At 56.6% G+C, this 18,852-nt stretch overlaps 1 protein-coding gene, 13 non-coding genes and 3 pseudogenes across 14 annotated transcripts; all 17 read left to right on the forward strand.

Moving 5' to 3' along the window:
* The first annotated feature begins 44 nt into the window (after window positions 1-44).
* Window positions 45-235, forward strand: LOC147081437 (U2 spliceosomal RNA). The gene has a single exon (XR_015076650.1). It is a non-coding gene; the product is annotated as a U2 spliceosomal RNA (small nuclear RNA).
* A 638-nt stretch (window positions 236-873) lies between these two features.
* LOC147081438 (U2 spliceosomal RNA) lies at window positions 874-1,064 on the forward strand. The gene has a single exon (XR_015076651.1). It is a non-coding gene; the product is annotated as a U2 spliceosomal RNA (small nuclear RNA).
* Window positions 1,065-1,694: 630 nt separating this feature from the next.
* LOC147081439 (U2 spliceosomal RNA) lies at window positions 1,695-1,786 on the forward strand (annotated as a pseudogene).
* Window positions 1,787-3,103: 1,317 nt separating this feature from the next.
* On the forward strand, window positions 3,104-3,309 carry LOC147081440 (U2 spliceosomal RNA; annotated as a pseudogene).
* Window positions 3,310-3,947: 638 nt separating this feature from the next.
* LOC147081441 (U2 spliceosomal RNA) lies at window positions 3,948-4,138 on the forward strand. The gene has a single exon (XR_015076652.1). It is a non-coding gene; the product is annotated as a U2 spliceosomal RNA (small nuclear RNA).
* Window positions 4,139-4,776: 638 nt separating this feature from the next.
* LOC147081442 (U2 spliceosomal RNA) lies at window positions 4,777-4,967 on the forward strand. Its single transcript, XR_015076653.1, has one exon. It is a non-coding gene; the product is annotated as a U2 spliceosomal RNA (small nuclear RNA).
* Window positions 4,968-5,605: 638 nt separating this feature from the next.
* LOC147081443 (U2 spliceosomal RNA) lies at window positions 5,606-5,796 on the forward strand. The gene has a single exon (XR_015076654.1). It is a non-coding gene; the product is annotated as a U2 spliceosomal RNA (small nuclear RNA).
* A 638-nt stretch (window positions 5,797-6,434) lies between these two features.
* On the forward strand, window positions 6,435-6,634 carry LOC147081444 (U2 spliceosomal RNA). The gene has a single exon (XR_015076688.1). It is a non-coding gene; the product is annotated as a U2 spliceosomal RNA (small nuclear RNA).
* Window positions 6,635-7,272: 638 nt separating this feature from the next.
* On the forward strand, window positions 7,273-7,463 carry LOC147081445 (U2 spliceosomal RNA). Its single transcript, XR_015076655.1, has one exon. It is a non-coding gene; the product is annotated as a U2 spliceosomal RNA (small nuclear RNA).
* Window positions 7,464-8,101: 638 nt separating this feature from the next.
* LOC147081446 (U2 spliceosomal RNA) lies at window positions 8,102-8,236 on the forward strand (annotated as a pseudogene).
* A 4,276-nt stretch (window positions 8,237-12,512) lies between these two features.
* On the forward strand, window positions 12,513-13,841 carry LOC147081447 (uncharacterized). Its single transcript, XM_085980810.1, has one exon. The coding sequence runs from the start codon at window positions 12,513-12,515 to the stop codon at window positions 13,839-13,841; it is 1,329 nt and encodes a 442-aa protein (XP_085836936.1).
* A 452-nt stretch (window positions 13,842-14,293) lies between these two features.
* LOC147081448 (U2 spliceosomal RNA) lies at window positions 14,294-14,479 on the forward strand. The gene has a single exon (XR_015076691.1). It is a non-coding gene; the product is annotated as a U2 spliceosomal RNA (small nuclear RNA).
* Window positions 14,480-15,117: 638 nt separating this feature from the next.
* Window positions 15,118-15,308, forward strand: LOC147081449 (U2 spliceosomal RNA). Its single transcript, XR_015076656.1, has one exon. It is a non-coding gene; the product is annotated as a U2 spliceosomal RNA (small nuclear RNA).
* A 638-nt stretch (window positions 15,309-15,946) lies between these two features.
* Window positions 15,947-16,137, forward strand: LOC147081450 (U2 spliceosomal RNA). Its single transcript, XR_015076657.1, has one exon. It is a non-coding gene; the product is annotated as a U2 spliceosomal RNA (small nuclear RNA).
* A 638-nt stretch (window positions 16,138-16,775) lies between these two features.
* Window positions 16,776-16,966, forward strand: LOC147081451 (U2 spliceosomal RNA). Its single transcript, XR_015076658.1, has one exon. It is a non-coding gene; the product is annotated as a U2 spliceosomal RNA (small nuclear RNA).
* Window positions 16,967-17,604: 638 nt separating this feature from the next.
* On the forward strand, window positions 17,605-17,795 carry LOC147081452 (U2 spliceosomal RNA). The gene has a single exon (XR_015076660.1). It is a non-coding gene; the product is annotated as a U2 spliceosomal RNA (small nuclear RNA).
* A 638-nt stretch (window positions 17,796-18,433) lies between these two features.
* On the forward strand, window positions 18,434-18,624 carry LOC147081453 (U2 spliceosomal RNA). Its single transcript, XR_015076661.1, has one exon. It is a non-coding gene; the product is annotated as a U2 spliceosomal RNA (small nuclear RNA).
* The last annotated feature ends 228 nt before the right edge of the window (window positions 18,625-18,852 follow it).

An 18,852-nucleotide genomic window follows, 5' to 3' on the forward strand; every position in this document is an offset into this window, starting at 1 on the left:
CAGAGGCCGAGGGACACTTGCGCGTCGGCGGGAGTTTACAGGCTATCGCTTCTCGGCCTTTTGGCTAAGATCAAGTGTAGTATCTGTTCTTATCAGTTTAATATCTGATACGTCCCCTATCTGGGGACCAAATATTAAATTGATTTTTGGAACAGGGAGATGGAACAGGGGCTTGCTCCGTCCACTCCACGCATCGACCTGGTATTGCAGTGCTTCCGGGAGCGGTGCAGCTTCCCCTCTTTGGGGTGGGAAGTCGCAAAAGTCAAAAGCAGAAAAAGTTTTCGCACCACTTTCAGCCGTGCTGTCTTTCCTTTGTAGAGCCGCTCGGGCTCGCCCTTGTCGTGCCGCCGCCTTACTTTTCACCCGCTCGCTGGCCGGCCGCGCCGCAGGCTAAGCAGCCGCCTTCGGGGGTGTTTTTCGCTCTGCGTTTGCATGTCAAAATTGTGTTTTTCTTTCTTATTTGCATATGGGGACGTGCCCTGGATTTCAGGGCGGGGCCTCGCCACCTTTCCCGCTCTGCAGCTGACCTGGACCGTGCTGCACCCTGTTGGATTTCTGAGCCACTGCGCCCGCCCCCGTTGGAAAAGGAGGGGGGAGGGGACACCGCAAGCCCCGCCGGCGCGCTCCTGCGCGCCGCCCGGTTGGTTAATTGCTCGCAAAATGCAAATGCTTTCATGGCGTCATCTCCGCCGAAGGGAAGGGGGTGCCATACGGGCACGGCTTTTCGTCTGGCTTGCAAGTAAGTAAGCCCTGGCCGAAATTGCTCTCTTGCTGCAGGCCCGCCGTCGCACCTGCGCTCGGCCGACCGCGGCCAGATTGACGGAGAAGACAGAGGCCGAGGGACACTTGCGCGTCGGCGGGAGTTTACAGGCTATCGCTTCTCGGCCTTTTGGCTAAGATCAAGTGTAGTATCTGTTCTTATCAGTTTAATATCTGATACGTCCCCTATCTGGGGACCAAATATTAAATTGATTTTTGGAACAGGGAGATGGAACAGGGGCTTGCTCCGTCCACTCCACGCATCGACCTGGTATTGCAGTGCTTCCGGGAGCGGTGCAGCTTCCCCTCTTTGGGGTGGGAAGTCGCAAAAGTCAAAAGCAGAAAAAGTTTTCGCACCACTTTCAGCCGTGCTGTCTTTCCTTTGTAGAGCCGCTCGGGCTCGCCCTTGTCGTGCCGCCGCCTTACTTTTCACCCGCTCGCTGGCCGGCCGCGCCGCAGGCTAAGCAGCCGCCTTCGGGGGTGTTTTTCGCTCTGCGTTTGCATGTCAAAATTGTGTTTTTCTTTCTTATTTGCATATGGGGACGTGCCCTGGATTTCAGGGCGGGGCCTCGCCACCTTTCCCGCTGACCTGGACCGTGCTGCACCCTGTTGGATTTCTGAGCCACTGCGCCCGCCCCCGTTGGAAAAGGAGGGGGGAGGGGACACCGCAAGCCCCGCCGGCGCGCTCCTGCGCGCCGCCCGGTTGGTTAATTGCTCGCAAAATGCAAATGCTTTCATGGCGTCATCTCCGCCGAAGGGAAGGGGGTGCCATACGGGCACGGCTTTTCGTCTGGCTTGCAAGTAAGTAAGCCCTGGCCGAAATTGCTCTCTTGCTGCAGGCCCGCCGTCGCACCTGCGCTCGGCCGACCGCGGCCAGATTGACGGAGAAGACAGAGGCCGAGGGACACTTGCGCGTCGGCGGGAGTTTACAGGCTATCGCTTCTCGGCCTTTTGGCTAAGATCAAGTGTAGTATCTGTTCTTATCGAAAATGGACCGTGTCCGGAGGGACACGATGTACAAATCTCCAGAGAAAGGGGGAAAGAACGTACCAAACGTCGCCCTCATCCTGATGGCCACCTTTGTGTGCGGCTGCATCAAACTGTGCACGGACCCTCAGTACGCAAACACCAAGTGTCACTACGTGCTGAGGTTCTACCTGACCCCGGTGTTGCGAAGGATGGGTCTGGCGACGCTGCCGCGGAACGCTCCATCCAGTTGGACCGTGCCAGACCACCTGTCCTTCGTGGAAAAGTTTTTCACGGCAAACACCTTTGACCACAAAGCTGTCAAGCAGTGGTCAGCACGAAACGTCCTCGAGACCCTACGGGAAAAGGAGATGGTAGATCCTCTCGGATGGTTCCCTGAGCAGACTGTCGAAGTCATTTGGCAGAATGCCTCATCGCCAGAACTCACAAACAAGCACCAAGACGTAGCTTGGCTGGTGGTGAGAAGGGCCCTCCCCGTCAGATCCTTCATGCACTCCCGACGTCTCTGCTCCACCGCACGCTGTCCGCGAGGAGGCTGCGCTTGGGACGAGACCGTCATCCATCTCCTTCTGGAATGTGCCTTTGCACAGAAGGTCTGGAAAGAGATGCAGTGGTCTTTGTCGAGGTTCATCCCGAGAAGCTCGGTAACACAGGACTCTGTGCTCTACGGACTGTTCCCAGGGACGCACACCGAGACAAACATCAACTGCTGCTGGAAGATCATCAACTCGGTGAAAGACGCCCTTTGGTCTGCCCGAAACTTGTTGGTCTTCCAGAGCAAGGAAATGTCCACGACCGAGTGTTGCAGATTGGCACATTCCAAGGTCCGGGAGTACGTGCTGAGGGACGCACTAAAGGTTGGTGCCGTCGCCGCCAAGGCACGATGGGGAATGGCCACAGTTTAAGGCCCTCCCGCCAGTGTACACTGAGGGGCTGGAACCAGTGGAAACCCCCCCCTCGGGCCGCATGACGTACAAGTGTGTTAATTGTAAAGCACTTGTAATCTGTGAATGTAAATAGAGTACCATGTACTGCATTCATGTGCATTATTAAGCCATATATAATACGGTTGGTGGATTGTAATGAAATGTATTTTGAGAAATGTTGGAATGCATCTCGGCCCCCCTTGGGCTGTATGACTGATAAAACATGTAATGAAAATGTACCTGTTTGTGTAAAGAGAGTACCATGTACTGCTTTCATCTGTAATATGATTTGTGGAGTGTGTATTGTTATATATTGAAACATGCTTTGATATATGTAATGATAAATGTAATGTAATTTGTAAATTGAGTGCCATGTGCTGAAGTTAATTTGCACTGTACCAGATGTGGACTGCATTGTCATGTACATGAACAAAGATTTTTATGAATAAAGCATATATATTGAAAAAAAAAAAAAAAAAAAAAATCTGTTCTTATCAGTTTAATATCTGATACGTCCCCTATCTGGGGACCAAATATTAAATTGATTTTTGGAACAGGGAGATGGAACAGGGGCTTGCTCCGTCCACTCCACGCATCGACCTGGTATTGCAGTGCTTCCGGGAGCGGTGCAGCTTCCCCTCTTTGGGGTGGGAAGTCGCAAAAGTCAAAAGCAGAAAAAGTTTTCGCACCACTTTCAGCCGTGCTGTCTTTCCTTTGTAGAGCCGCTCGGGCTCGCCCTTGTCGTGCCGCCGCCTTACTTTTCACCCGCTCGCTGGCCGGCCGCGCCGCAGGCTAAGCAGCCGCCTTCGGGGGTGTTTTTCGCTCTGCGTTTGCATGTCAAAATTGTGTTTTTCTTTCTTATTTGCATATGGGGACGTGCCCTGGATTTCAGGGCGGGGCCTCGCCACCTTTCCCGCTCTGCAGCTGACCTGGACCGTGCTGCACCCTGTTGGATTTCTGAGCCACTGCGCCCGCCCCCGTTGGAAAAGGAGGGGGGAGGGGACACCGCAAGCCCCGCCGGCGCGCTCCTGCGCGCCGCCCGGTTGGTTAATTGCTCGCAAAATGCAAATGCTTTCATGGCGTCATCTCCGCCGAAGGGAAGGGGGTGCCATACGGGCACGGCTTTTCGTCTGGCTTGCAAGTAAGTAAGCCCTGGCCGAAATTGCTCTCTTGCTGCAGGCCCGCCGTCGCACCTGCGCTCGGCCGACCGCGGCCAGATTGACGGAGAAGACAGAGGCCGAGGGACACTTGCGCGTCGGCGGGAGTTTACAGGCTATCGCTTCTCGGCCTTTTGGCTAAGATCAAGTGTAGTATCTGTTCTTATCAGTTTAATATCTGATACGTCCCCTATCTGGGGACCAAATATTAAATTGATTTTTGGAACAGGGAGATGGAACAGGGGCTTGCTCCGTCCACTCCACGCATCGACCTGGTATTGCAGTGCTTCCGGGAGCGGTGCAGCTTCCCCTCTTTGGGGTGGGAAGTCGCAAAAGTCAAAAGCAGAAAAAGTTTTCGCACCACTTTCAGCCGTGCTGTCTTTCCTTTGTAGAGCCGCTCGGGCTCGCCCTTGTCGTGCCGCCGCCTTACTTTTCACCCGCTCGCTGGCCGGCCGCGCCGCAGGCTAAGCAGCCGCCTTCGGGGGTGTTTTTCGCTCTGCGTTTGCATGTCAAAATTGTGTTTTTCTTTCTTATTTGCATATGGGGACGTGCCCTGGATTTCAGGGCGGGGCCTCGCCACCTTTCCCGCTCTGCAGCTGACCTGGACCGTGCTGCACCCTGTTGGATTTCTGAGCCACTGCGCCCGCCCCCGTTGGAAAAGGAGGGGGGAGGGGACACCGCAAGCCCCGCCGGCGCGCTCCTGCGCGCCGCCCGGTTGGTTAATTGCTCGCAAAATGCAAATGCTTTCATGGCGTCATCTCCGCCGAAGGGAAGGGGGTGCCATACGGGCACGGCTTTTCGTCTGGCTTGCAAGTAAGTGAGCCCTGGCCGAAATTGCTCTCTTGCTGCAGGCCCGCCGTCGCACCTGCGCTCGGCCGACCGCGGCCAGATTGACGGAGAAGACAGAGGCCGAGGGACACTTGCGCGTCGGCGGGAGTTTACAGGCTATCGCTTCTCGGCCTTTTGGCTAAGATCAAGTGTAGTATCTGTTCTTATCAGTTTAATATCTGATACGTCCCCTATCTGGGGACCAAATATTAAATTGATTTTTGGAACAGGGAGATGGAACAGGGGCTTGCTCCGTCCACTCCACGCATCGACCTGGTATTGCAGTGCTTCCGGGAGCGGTGCAGCTTCCCCTCTTTGGGGTGGGAAGTCGCAAAAGTCAAAAGCAGAAAAAGTTTTCGCACCACTTTCAGCCGTGCTGTCTTTCCTTTGTAGAGCCGCTCGGGCTCGCCCTTGTCGTGCCGCCGCCTTACTTTTCACCCGCTCGCTGGCCGGCCGCGCCGCAGGCTAAGCAGCCGCCTTCGGGGGTGTTTTTCGCTCTGCGTTTGCATGTCAAAATTGTGTTTTTCTTTCTTATTTGCATATGGGGACGTGCCCTGGATTTCAGGGCGGGGCCTCGCCACCTTTCCCGCTCTGCAGCTGACCTGGACCGTGCTGCACCCTGTTGGATTTCTGAGCCACTGCGCCCGCCCCCGTTGGAAAAGGAGGGGGGAGGGGACACCGCAAGCCCCGCCGGCGCGCTCCTGCGCGCCGCCCGGTTGGTTAATTGCTCGCAAAATGCAAATGCTTTCATGGCGTCATCTCCGCCGAAGGGAAGGGGGTGCCATACGGGCACGGCTTTTCGTCTGGCTTGCAAGTAAGTAAGCCCTGGCCGAAATTGCTCTCTTGCTGCAGGCCCGCCGTCGCACCTGCGCTCGGCCGACCGCGGCCAGATTGACGGAGAAGACAGAGGCCGAGGGACACTTGCGCGTCGGTGGGAGTTTACAGGCTATCGCTTCTCGGCCTTTTGGCTAAGATCAAGTGTAGTATCTGTTCTTATCAGTTTAATATCTGATACGTCCCCTATCTGGGGACCAAATATTAAATTGATTTTTGGAACAGGGAGATGGAACAGGGGCTTGCTCCGTCCACTCCACGCATCGACCTGGTATTGCAGTGCTTCCGGGAGCGGTGCAGCTTCCCCTCTTTGGGGTGGGAAGTCGCAAAAGTCAAAAGCAGAAAAAGTTTTCGCACCACTTTCAGCCGTGCTGTCTTTCCTTTGTAGAGCCGCTCGGGCTCGCCCTTGTCGTGCCGCCGCCTTACTTTTCACCCGCTCGCTGGCCGGCCGCGCCGCAGGCTAAGCAGCCGCCTTCGGGGGTGTTTTTCGCTCTGCGTTTGCATGTCAAAATTGTGTTTTTCTTTCTTATTTGCATATGGGGACGTGCCCTGGATTTCAGGGCGGGGCCTCGCCACCTTTCCCGCTCTGCAGCTGACCTGGACCGTGCTGCACCCTGTTGGATTTCTGAGCCACTGCGCCCGCCCCCGTTGGAAAAGGAGGGGGGAGGGGACACCGCAAGCCCCGCCGGCGCGCTCCTGCGCGCCGCCCGGTTGGTTAATTGCTCGCAAAATGCAAATGCTTTCATGGCGTCATCTCCGCCGAAGGGAAGGGGGTGCCATACGGGCACGGCTTTTCGTCTGGCTTGCAAGTAAGTAAGCCCTGGCCGAAATTGCTCTCTTGCTGCAGGCCCGCCGTCGCACCTGCGCTCGGCCGACCGCGGCCAGATTGACGGAGAAGACAGAGGCCGAGGGACACTTGCGCGTCGGCGGGAGTTTACAGGCTATCGCTTCTCGGCCTTTTGGCTAAAATCAAGTGTAGTATCTGTTCTTATCAGTCTTATCAGTTTAATATCTGATACGTCCCCTATCTGGGGACCAAATATTAAATTGATTTTTGGAACAGGGAGATGGAACAGGGGTTTGCTCCGTCCACTCCACGCATCGACCTGGTATTGCAGTGCTTCCGGGAGCGGTGCAGCTTCCCCTCTTTGGGGTGGGAAGTCGCAAAAGTCAAAAGCAGAAAAAGTTTTCGCACCACTTTCAGCCGTGCTGTCTTTCCTTTGTAGAGCCGCTCGGGCTCGCCCTTGTCGTGCCGCCGCCTTACTTTTCACCCGCTCGCTGGCCGGCCGCGCCGCAGGCTAAGCAGCCGCCTTCGGGGGTGTTTTTCGCTCTGCGTTTGCATGTCAAAATTGTGTTTTTCTTTCTTATTTGCATATGGGGACGTGCCCTGGATTTCAGGGCGGGGCCTCGCCACCTTTCCCGCTCTGCAGCTGACCTGGACCGTGCTGCACCCTGTTGGATTTCTGAGCCACTGCGCCCGCCCCCGTTGGAAAAGGAGGGGGGAGGGGACACCGCAAGCCCCGCCGGCGCGCTCCTGCGCGCCGCCCGGTTGGTTAATTGCTCGCAAAATGCAAATGCTTTCATGGCGTCATCTCCGCCGAAGGGAAGGGGGTGCCATACGGGCACGGCTTTTCGTCTGGCTTGCAAGTAAGTAAGCCCTGGCCGAAATTGCTCTCTTGCTGCAGGCCCGCCGTCGCACCTGCGCTCGGCCGACCGCGGCCAGATTGACGGAGAAGACAGAGGCCGAGGGACACTTGCGCGTCGGCGGGAGTTTACAGGCTATCGCTTCTCGGCCTTTTGGCTAAGATCAAGTGTAGTATCTGTTCTTATCAGTTTAATATCTGATACGTCCCCTATCTGGGGACCAAATATTAAATTGATTTTTGGAACAGGGAGATGGAACAGGGGCTTGCTCCGTCCACTCCACGCATCGACCTGGTATTGCAGTGCTTCCGGGAGCGGTGCAGCTTCCCCTCTTTGGGGTGGGAAGTCGCAAAAGTCAAAAGCAGAAAAAGTTTTCGCACCACTTTCAGCCGTGCTGTCTTTCCTTTGTAGAGCCGCTCGGGCTCGCCCTTGTCGTGCCGCCGCCTTACTTTTCACCCGCTCGCTGGCCGGCCGCGCCGCAGGCTAAGCAGCCGCCTTCGGGGGTGTTTTTCGCTCTGCGTTTGCATGTCAAAATTGTGTTTTTCTTTCTTATTTGCATATGGGGACGTGCCCTGGATTTCAGGGCGGGGCCTCGCCACCTTTCCCGCTCTGCAGCTGACCTGGACCGTGCTGCACCCTGTTGGATTTCTGAGCCACTGCGCCCGCCCCCGTTGGAAAAGGAGGGGGGAGGGGACACCGCAAGCCCCGCCGGCGCGCTCCTGCGCGCCGCCCGGTTGGTTAATTGCTCGCAAAATGCAAATGCTTTCATGGCGTCATCTCCGCCGAAGGGAAGGGGGTGCCATACGGGCACGGCTTTTCGTCTGGCTTGCAAGTAAGTAAGCCCTGGCCGAAATTGCTCTCTTGCTGCAGGCCCGCCGTCGCACCTGCGCTCGGCCGACCGCGGCCAGATTGACGGAGAAGACAGAGGCCGAGGGACACTTGCGCGTCGGCGGGAGTTTACAGGCTATCGCTTCTCGGCCTTTTGGCTAAGATCAAGTGTAGTATCTGTTTGATTCTGATGCTAATTGACCTTGTGTCGCGATACTGGTGTTTCTGGTTTGGCTGCATTTTCATGCTGGCTTCGGCCTTGATCCAATCAGAGCAGAGCGATCTGCATAGATGGCGACTGAGGGAGCAGTGAGCGAGGAAACCCGAGAAAGGAGCTATCGGGAGCAGAAACCGAGGCCGCCGGAGGAGGAGCGATTGCGGGAGCCCGGAGTGGAGAGCGACCTGCAGCGCGAGGTGGCGGCCGACCATGCAGCGAGGTCGAGAGCCTGCAGCGGAGAACGATCGGCAGGCGAGAGGGCGGCCAACGAAGGAGCGAGCTCGGGAGGCCGGGGCGGAGAGCGATTGGCAGGCATGACGTCGGCCAATGAGGAAGCGAGCCCGGGACTCCAGGGCGGAGAGCGATTGGCAGGCGAGACGAGGGCCAAGCAAGCAGCAAGCTTGGCAGCCCGGGGCAGAGAGCGATTGGCAGGCGCGACGGCGGCCAATGGAACAGCGAGCTCGAGAGCCTGGAGTGACGGGCGACCTGCAAGCGAGATTGCAGCAAACCGAGGAGCGAGACAGGGAGTCCGGAACACTGTCCGAGTCACAGTGAAGAAGGTGGAGGGACAATCGCCCATCGACCGCTCCCTTTTTGTGAAGAGGATCTTGACCGGATGCTGCGGTTTCCAAGTTGCGGATATCTTCGCTCTGCAGGATTTCCCCAGCAGTGGACATTTTGATGTGACGTTCAGGAACGTCGCGGCATGCCTGAAATTTCTGCAGGCAGTTAAGGAAAAGGGGAGTGAAACGCTGCTTTCAGTTATGACTGCCGAGCCTCTATTCACTCTCCCAACACAAAGAAACCGGTTGGTCACTGTACACATGTACAACCCGCACATCCCTGTGGTCGATGTGCTGACGTTCCTCGGCAGATACGTCGACAGTGTCGGGAACAGCGTTGACGTAAATGACCTGTTTGGGATCTGGACCAGCAAACGCCAGATCAAAGTAACCCTGAAAGTGGATGCCAAAGGAGCCATCCAGCACCTCCCCTCCAGCTTCGCCATCGGTGGAAGCCGGGGCTACATGGTGTACGCGGGACAACCCAGGGTGTGTCGAACCTGCGGGAGATCCGGGCACGTGGCGGCGACCTGCACTGTCACCATCTGTCACAACTGCAAGCAGGAAGGCCACCAGATGAAGGATTGCAAGGAGAGCAAGTGCTGCAACTTGTGCGGGGAGACAGGCCATCTCTACAAGGCCTGCCCAAGGCGCAGCAGCAGCTATGCGCAGGCAATTAAAGGACCTGTCAACAAGGCCGCCTCAAAGGAGACCAGCACCGCTCCCACCGCAGAGGCCCTCACTGGAAACGACCAAACCCAGGCAACCAGCACTCAGCCTCCTCCCCAACAGCCAGAGACCATGGAAGAGGAGGCAGCTGGAGAACAACAACTGGGAGAATGGCAGGAGGTCAAACGAAAGAACAAGAAAAAAAGCCTCCCCCAAAGAGAGAGGCCGCCAAAGTCCAGGCCTGTGGAAAAAAGGCGGTACCCGCCCCAAACGGGCAACACCAGCAGCTGCTCATCTGATGAGGAAGGGCAAGAAAAGAACAGTCACCAACAACAAAAAAAGTGGCTGAGCGAAAAGAAACAAACAGGAGTGATCACCGTGCCCCAGAACACCGGTAGCAACGAAGGGCACAACGCAGCCCAGCTCCAGACCGCCGGGAGCGGCCAAGTTCCCGACGCTCCCCAGCTCCAGACCGCCGGGAGTGGCCAAGTGCCCGACGCTCCCCAGCTCCAGACCGCCGGGAGCGGCCAAGTGCCCGACGCTCCCCAGCTCCAGACCGCCGGGAGCGGCCAAGAGCCCGACGCTCCCCAGCTACAGACTGCCGGGAGCGGCCAAGTGCCCGACGTCCCCCAGCTCCAGACCGCCGGGGGCGGCCAAGTGCCCGACGCTCCCCAGCTCCAGACAACCGGGAGCAGCGGAGCGTCCACCATACCCCAGCTCCGGGAAACCGGGAGCAATGAAGCGACCGATGCACACCTGCTCCGGGAAACCGGGAGCCACGACACCACAGGCGACAGGCTGAGGGAAGAACCATCCACGAATGAGGAAGAAGACTTCTTCTCACCGCCGTCATCCCCCTGCCGGTACAGCAACCCCTCAAGAGACCAGGGCGAGTTCCTCAGCCCAGGGCAAGTACAGTCTTTCTCTAACACTGTGTGTATGCAGGTCCAGCCCCAAGGGATGGAAACAGCATAAAGGACTGCTTATTAAAATGGGACTTGAACTCTATTTAAAATTTAAAATGGGTTTAAAAATTGCAAGCTTAAACGTGCGTAGCATCAAAAGCACGACGCGATGTGTTTCCACCTTGGGGTACCTTGCCAAGGTCAAGGCCGACCTACTGTTCCTGCAGGAGTGCGGCCTACCGCACTTCAGCAACTACAGGCAGTGGTCGCGATGGTGGCCCCACGGCCAATCGATCTGGTCAGGAGGCAACGATTGCCGTGCCTCCGGCCTGGGTATTCTGCTGCGGGGAGGTGACTTCACCATCACCGAAGTTAAGGAGGTGGTGGGTGGCCGCCTCCTCGTAGCAGACGTACTGTACAAGAACGCCCCGCTCAGGCTGATCAATGTGTACGCCCCGGCTCTCAAGAACGAGCGGCTGGCCGTCTTCCAGCAGCTACCGCTGCTGCTGGCGACGTCCAGGCCGGTTATTCTGGGCGGTGACTTCAACTGCATCATCGATGCGGCTGGGCGATCCGGCAGAGCCGACAGCAAACTGGACGCCACGTCCAGACTCCTGATGGAAGCGGTAAAAGACGCCAAGCTGCACGACATCTTCAGCAACCCTGCAGATGGAGCGCCGCGCAGACACACCTGGTCCAGGCCAGACGGGTCTGTCCGTTCCAGGATAGACTTCCTGTTTGTGTCCCAAGCTCTCTCGGTCAGATCCACCGACGTCAAGCCGGTGTTCTTCTCTGACCACTGCCTCTTACTAGCCGACTGTCACCCACAGGAAGACCAGAAAGTAGGCAGAGGGATATGGAAGCTGAACGTGAAACTGTTGACCCCAGAAAACATTGAGGAACTCAAAAGGGATTACAAAGGTTGGAGAACCGTGAAACCCCTCTTTGATTCCCCGGCGCACTGGTGGGAAACGACCAAGACGAACATCAAGAGGTTCTTCATCCTCAAAGGTGTTCAGAAGGCGAGAGAGGGACAGAGGGAAATGTCCCGACTCCAGAAAAGCATGCAGAATCTGCTCCTGCTGCAGTCGATGGGAGTCAATGTCGGGGAGGAACTCCAAGAGGTGAAGGGCCAGCAAGCCTCGCTCTATGCCTCAGAGTCCTCCAAGATCATCTTCCGCTCCAGAGTCCGCTCCGTGGAGCAGGACGAGACGTGCTCGCGTTTCTTCTTCCAAAAGGTACACAGAGGGAGCTCTGTGATCCACAGCCTGAAGGAGGAAGACGGCTCTGTGACGTCCTCGCAGCCTGACATGCGAAGGATCAGCAAATCCTTTTATGCCGGGCTGTACGACGCGAAGCCCACAGACAGCGCGGCCTCCCAGTCTTTCCTGTCGTCTATCTCGGAGGTGCTAGACGACAGCAAGCGGGAGAGTCTGGATCACCCGCTAACTCTGGACGAGCTGACAAAGGCCGTCCAGTCCTTCGAGACGAGTAAAACTCCCGGAAGCGACGGCCTACCGGTCGAGTTGTATTCGGCTCTGTGGGACTGGATGGGCCCAGACCTGCTGGAAGTGTACGGGGGTATGCTTCTGGCTGGCAGCATGTCAGAATCGATGAGGAAAGGCATCATCACCCTCATCTACAAGCAGAAAGGGGAGAGGGAAGAAATCAGAAACTGGCGGCCCATTTCGCTGCTTAATGTGGACTACAAGATTCTGTCCAAGGTCATCGCCAACAGGGTCAAGTCTGCTCTGGAGCTGGTGATCCACCCGGATCAGACCTGTGCCGTACCCGGCAGGAAGATCTCTGATAGCCTCGCGCTACTCAGGGATACGATCGCCTACGTGCGGGACAGGGGGGTGCACACCTGCTTAATCAGCTTGGACCAGGAGAAGGCTTTCGACAGAATATCGCACACGTACATGATGGACGTGCTCTCCAAAATGGGGTTTGGGGAGGGAATCTGCAATTGGATCCAACTGCTCTACACAGACATCAGTAGCGCAGTCCTAATCAATGGGTGGGAATCAGAAAGCTTCCCGATCAAATCTGGAGTCAGGCAGGGCTGTCCTCTCTCCTCCGTCTTGTTCGTGTGTTGTATCGAACCCTTTGCCCAATCCATCAGAAGGGATTCGAGCATTGGAGGGGTGACGATCCCAGGCAGCGGAGGCACTCAGGTTAAGACCTCCCTGTACATGGATGACGTCGCCGTCTTTTGCTCGGATCCGCTGTCGGTCCGCAGACTGCTGAGCATCTGCGACCAATTTGAACTGGCCTCGGGAGCGAAAGTAAATCGCAGCAAAAGCGAGGCCATGTTCTTTGGGAACTGGGCCGACCGATCCTTTGTCCCCTTCACCGTCAGGTCAGATTACCTGAAGGTGCTGGGAATATGGTTCGGAGCGGCTGGGGCATGCACAAAAAACTGGGAGGAGCGTATCTCCAAGGCACGCCAGAAACTGGGAATGTGGGAGCAGCGCTCCCTGTCGATCGTGGGAAGGAACCTGGTCATCAGGTGCGAAGTGCTGTCAGTGCTGCTGTACGTGGCGCAGGTGTGGCCCATACCCCGACCCTGCGCCGCCGCAGTCACCCGAGCCGTCTTCCACTTTATCTGGAGATCGAAAATGGACCGTGTCCGGAGGGACACGATGTACAAATCTCCAGAGAAAGGGGGAAAGAACGTACCAAACGTCGCCCTCATCCTGATGGCCACCTTTGTGTGCGGCTGCATCAAACTGTGCACAGACCCTCGGTACGCAAACACCAAGTGTCACTACGTGCTGAGGTTCTACCTGACCCCGGTGTTGCGAAGGATGGGTCTGGCGACGCTGCCGCGGAACGCTCCATCCAGTTGGACCGTGCCAAACCACCTGTCCTTCGTGGAAAAGTTTTTCACGGCAAACACCTTTGACCACAAAGCTGTCAAGCAGTGGTCAGCACGAAACGTCCTCGAGACCCTACGGGAAAAGGAGATGGTAGATCCTCTCGGATGGTTCCCTGAGCAGACTGTCGAAGTCATTTGGCAGAATGCCTCATCGCCAGAACTCACAAACAAGCACCAAGACGTAGCTTGGCTGGTGGTGAGAAGGGCCCTCCCCGTCAGATCCTTCATGCACTCCCGACGTCTCTGCTCCACCGCACGCTGTCCGCGAGGAGGCTGCGCTTGGGACGAGACCGTCATCCATCTCCTTCTGGAATGTGCCTTTGCACAGAAGGTCTGGAAAGAGATGCAGTGGTCTTTGTCGAGGTTCATCCCGAGCAGCTCGGTAACACAGGACTCTGTGCTCTACGGACTGTTCCCAGGGACGCACACCGAGACAAACATCAACTGCTGCTGGAAGATCATCAACTCGGTGAAAGACGCCCTTTGGTCTGCCCGAAACTTGCTGATCTTCCAGAGCAAGGAGATGTCCACGACCGAGTGTTGCAGATTGGCACATTCCAAGGTCCGGGAGTACGTGCTGAGGGACGCACTAAAGGTTGGTGCCGCCGCCGCCAAGGCACGATGGGGAAGGGCCACAGTTTAAGGCCCTCCCGCCAGTGTACACTGAGGGGCTGAAACCAGTGGAAAACCCCCCCTCGGGCCGTATGACGTACAAGTGTGTTAATTGTAAAGCACTTGTAACCTGTGAATGTAAATAGAGTACCATGTACTGCATTCATGTGTATTATTAAGCCATATGTAATACGATTGGTGGATTGTAATGTAATGTATTTTGCCAAGTGTTGGAATGTATCTAGGCCCCCCTCGGGCTGTATGACTGATAAAACATGTAATGAAAATGTACCTGTTTGTGTAAAGCAAGTACCATGTACTGCTTTCATCTGTAATATGATTTGTGGAGTGTATATTGTAATATATTGAAACATGCTTTGATATATGTAATGATAAATGTAATATAATTTGTAAATTGAGTGCCATGTGCTGAAGTTAATTTGCACTGTACCAGATGTGGACTGCATTGTCATGTACATGAACAAAGATTTAAAAAAAAAAAAAAAAAAAAAAAAATCTGTTCTTATCAGTTTAATATCTGATACGTCCCCTATCTGGGGACCAAATATTAAATTGATTTTTGGAACAGGGAGATGGAACAGGGGCTTGCTCCGTCCACTCCACGCATCGACCTGGTATTGCAGTGCTTCCGGGAGCGGTGCAGCTTCCCCTCTTTGGGGTGGGAAGTCGCAAAAGTCAAAAGCAGAAAAAGTTTTCGCACCACTTTCAGCCGTGCTGTCTTTCCTTTGTAGAGCCGCTCGGGCTCGCCCTTGTCGTGCCGCCGCCTTACTTTTCACCCGCTCGCTGGCCGGCCGCGCCGCAGGCTAAGCAGCCGCCTTCGGGGGTGTTTTTCGCTCTGCGTTTGCATGTCAAAATTGTGTTTTTCTTTCTTATTTGCATATGGGGACGTGCCCTGGATTTCAGGGCGGGGCCTCGCCACCTTTCCCGCTCTGCAGCTGACCTGGACCGTGCTGCACCCTGTTGGATTTCTGAGCCACTGCGCCCGCCCCCGTTGGAAAAGGAGGGGGGAGGGGACACCGCAAGCCCCGCCGGCGCGCTCCTGCGCGCCGCCCGGTTGGTTAATTGCTCGCAAAATGCAAATGCTTTCATGGCGTCATCTCCGCCGAAGGGAAGGGGGTGCCATACGGGCACGGCTTTTCGTCTGGCTTGCAAGTAAGTAAGCCCTGGCCGAAATTGCTCTCTTGCTGCAGGCCCGCCGTCGCACCTGCGCTCGGCCGACCGCGGCCAGATTGACGGAGAAGACAGAGGCCGAGGGACACTTGCGCGTCGGCGGGAGTTTACAGGCTATCGCTTCTCGGCCTTTTGGCTAAGATCAAGTGTAGTATCTGTTCTTATCAGTTTAATATCTGATACGTCCCCTATCTGGGGACCAAATATTAAATTGATTTTTGGAACAGGGAGATGGAACAGGGGCTTGCTCCGTCCACTCCACGCATCGACCTGGTATTGCAGTGCTTCCGGGAGCGGTGCAGCTTCCCCTCTTTGGGGTGGGAAGTCGCAAAAGTCAAAAGCAGAAAAAGTTTTCGCACCACTTTCAGCCGTGCTGTCTTTCCTTTGTAGAGCCGCTCGGGCTCGCCCTTGTCGTGCCGCCGCCTTACTTTTCACCCGCTCGCTGGCCGGCCGCGCCGCAGGCTAAGCAGCCGCCTTCGGGGGTGTTTTTCGCTCTGCGTTTGCATGTCAAAATTGTGTTTTTCTTTCTTATTTGCATATGGGGACGTGCCCTGGATTTCAGGGCGGGGCCTCGCCACCTTTCCCGCTCTGCAGCTGACCTGGACCGTGCTGCACCCTGTTGGATTTCTGAGCCACTGCGCCCGCCCCCGTTGGAAAAGGAGGGGGGAGGGGACACCGCAAGCCCCGCCGGCGCGCTCCTGCGCGCCGCCCGGTTGGTTAATTGCTCGCAAAATGCAAATGCTTTCATGGCGTCATCTCCGCCGAAGGGAAGGGGGTGCCATACGGGCACGGCTTTTCGTCTGGCTTGCAAGTAAGTAAGCCCTGGCCGAAATTGCTCTCTTGCTGCAGGCCCGCCGTCGCACCTGCGCTCGGCCGACCGCGGCCAGATTGACGGAGAAGACAGAGGCCGAGGGACACTTGCGCGTCGGCGGGAGTTTACAGGCTATCGCTTCTCGGCCTTTTGGCTAAGATCAAGTGTAGTATCTGTTCTTATCAGTTTAATATCTGATACGTCCCCTATCTGGGGACCAAATATTAAATTGATTTTTGGAACAGGGAGATGGAACAGGGGCTTGCTCCGTCCACTCCACGCATCGACCTGGTATTGCAGTGCTTCCGGGAGCGGTGCAGCTTCCCCTCTTTGGGGTGGGAAGTCGCAAAAGTCAAAAGCAGAAAAAGTTTTCGCACCACTTTCAGCCGTGCTGTCTTTCCTTTGTAGAGCCGCTCGGGCTCGCCCTTGTCGTGCCGCCGCCTTACTTTTCACCCGCTCGCTGGCCGGCCGCGCCGCAGGCTAAGCAGCCGCCTTCGGGGGTGTTTTTCGCTCTGCGTTTGCATGTCAAAATTGTGTTTTTCTTTCTTATTTGCATATGGGGACGTGCCCTGGATTTCAGGGCGGGGCCTCGCCACCTTTCCCGCTCTGCAGCTGACCTGGACCGTGCTGCACCCTGTTGGATTTCTGAGCCACTGCGCCCGCCCCCGTTGGAAAAGGAGGGGGGAGGGGACACCGCAAGCCCCGCCGGCGCGCTCCTGCGCGCCGCCCGGTTGGTTAATTGCTCGCAAAATGCAAATGCTTTCATGGCGTCATCTCCGCCGAAGGGAAGGGGGTGCCATACGGGCACGGCTTTTCGTCTGGCTTGCAAGTAAGTAAGCCCTGGCCGAAATTGCTCTCTTGCTGCAGGCCCGCCGTCGCACCTGCGCTCGGCCGACCGCGGCCAGATTGACGGAGAAGACAGAGGCCGAGGGACACTTGCGCGTCGGCGGGAGTTTACAGGCTATCGCTTCTCGGCCTTTTGGCTAAGATCAAGTGTAGTATCTGTTCTTATCAGTTTAATATCTGATACGTCCCCTATCTGGGGACCAAATATTAAATTGATTTTTGGAACAGGGAGATGGAACAGGGGCTTGCTCCGTCCACTCCACGCATCGACCTGGTATTGCAGTGCTTCCGGGAGCGGTGCAGCTTCCCCTCTTTGGGGTGGGAAGTCGCAAAAGTCAAAAGCAGAAAAAGTTTTCGCACCACTTTCAGCCGTGCTGTCTTTCCTTTGTAGAGCCGCTCGGGCTCGCCCTTGTCGTGCCGCCGCCTTACTTTTCACCCGCTCGCTGGCCGGCCGCGCCGCAGGCTAAGCAGCCGCCTTCGGGGGTGTTTTTCGCTCTGCGTTTGCATGTCAAAATTGTGTTTTTCTTTCTTATTTGCATATGGGGACGTGCCCTGGATTTCAGGGCGGGGCCTCGCCACCTTTCCCGCTCTGCAGCTGACCTGGACCGTGCTGCACCCTGTTGGATTTCTGAGCCACTGCGCCCGCCCCCGTTGGAAAAGGAGGGGGGAGGGGACACCGCAAGCCCCGCCGGCGCGCTCCTGCGCGCCGCCCGGTTGGTTAATTGCTCGCAAAATGCAAATGCTTTCATGGCGTCATCTCCGCCGAAGGGAAGGGGGTGCCATACGGGCACGGCTTTTCGTCTGGCTTGCAAGTAAGTAAGCCCTGGCCGAAATTGCTCTCTTGCTGCAGGCCCGCCGTCGCACCTGCGCTCGGCCGACCGCGGCCAGATTGACGGAGAAGACAGAGGCCGAGGGACACTTGCGCGTCGGCGGGAGTTTACAGGCTATCGCTTCTCGGCCTTTTGGCTAAGATCAAGTGTAGTATCTGTTCTTATCAGTTTAATATCTGATACGTCCCCTATCTGGGGACCAAATATTAAATTGATTTTTGGAACAGGGAGATGGAACAGGGGCTTGCTCCGTCCACTCCACGCATCGACCTGGTATTGCAGTGCTTCCGGGAGCGGTGCAGCTTCCCCTCTTTGGGGTGGGAAGTCGCAAAAGTCAAAAGCAGAAAAAGTTTTCGCACCACTTTCAGCCGTGCTGTCTTTCCTTTGTAGAGCCGCTCGGGCTCGCCCTTGTCGTGCCGCCGCCTTACTTTTCACCCGCTCGCTGGCCGGCCGCGCCGCAGGCTAAGCAGCCGCCTTCGGGGGTGTTTTTCGCTCTGCGTTTGCATGTCAAAATTGTGTTTTTCTTTCTTATTTGCATATGGGGACGTGCCCTGGATTTCAGGGCGGGGCCTCGCCACCTTTCCCGCTCTGCAGCTGACCTGGACCGTGCTGCACCCTGTTGGATTTCTGAGCCACTGCGCCCGCCCCCGTTGGAAAAGGAGGGGGGAGGGGACACCGCAAGCCCCGCCGGCGCGCTCCTGCGCGCCGCCCGGTTGGTTAATTGCTCGCAAAATGCAAATGCTTTCATGGCGTCATCTCCGCCGAAGGGAAGGGGGTGCCATACGGGCACGGCTTTTCGTCTGGCTTGCAAGTAAGTAAGCCCTGGCCGAAATTGCTCTCTTGCTGCAGGCCCGCCGTCGCACCTGCGCTCGGCCGACCGCGGCCAGATTGACGGAGAAGACAGAGGCCGAGGGACACTTGCGCGTCGGCGGGAGTTTACAGGCTATCGCTTCTCGGCCTTTTGGCTAAGATCAAGTGTAGTATCTGTTCTTATCAGTTTAATATCTGATACGTCCCCTATCTGGGGACCAAATATTAAATTGATTTTTGGAACAGGGAGATGGAACAGGGGCTTGCTCCGTCCACTCCACGCATCGACCTGGTATTGCAGTGCTTCCGGGAGCGGTGCAGCTTCCCCTCTTTGGGGTGGGAAGTCGCAAAAGTCAAAAGCAGAAAAAGTTTTCGCACCACTTTCAGCCGTGCTGTCTTTCCTTTGTAGAGCCGCTCGGGCTCGCCCTTGTCGTGCCGCCGCCTTACTTTTCACCCGCTCGCTGGCCGGCCGCGCCGCAGGCTAAGCAGCCGCCTTCGGGGGTGTTTTTCGCTCTGCGTTTGCATGTCAAAATTGTGTTTTTCTTTCTTATTTG

The sequence above is a fragment of the Somniosus microcephalus genome, unplaced genomic scaffold (assembly GCF_052327205.1).
Source record: "Somniosus microcephalus isolate GS21.2 unplaced genomic scaffold, FLI_Smic_1.0 scaffold562, whole genome shotgun sequence".
Classification (NCBI taxonomy): domain Eukaryota; kingdom Metazoa; phylum Chordata; class Chondrichthyes; order Squaliformes; family Somniosidae; genus Somniosus; species Somniosus microcephalus.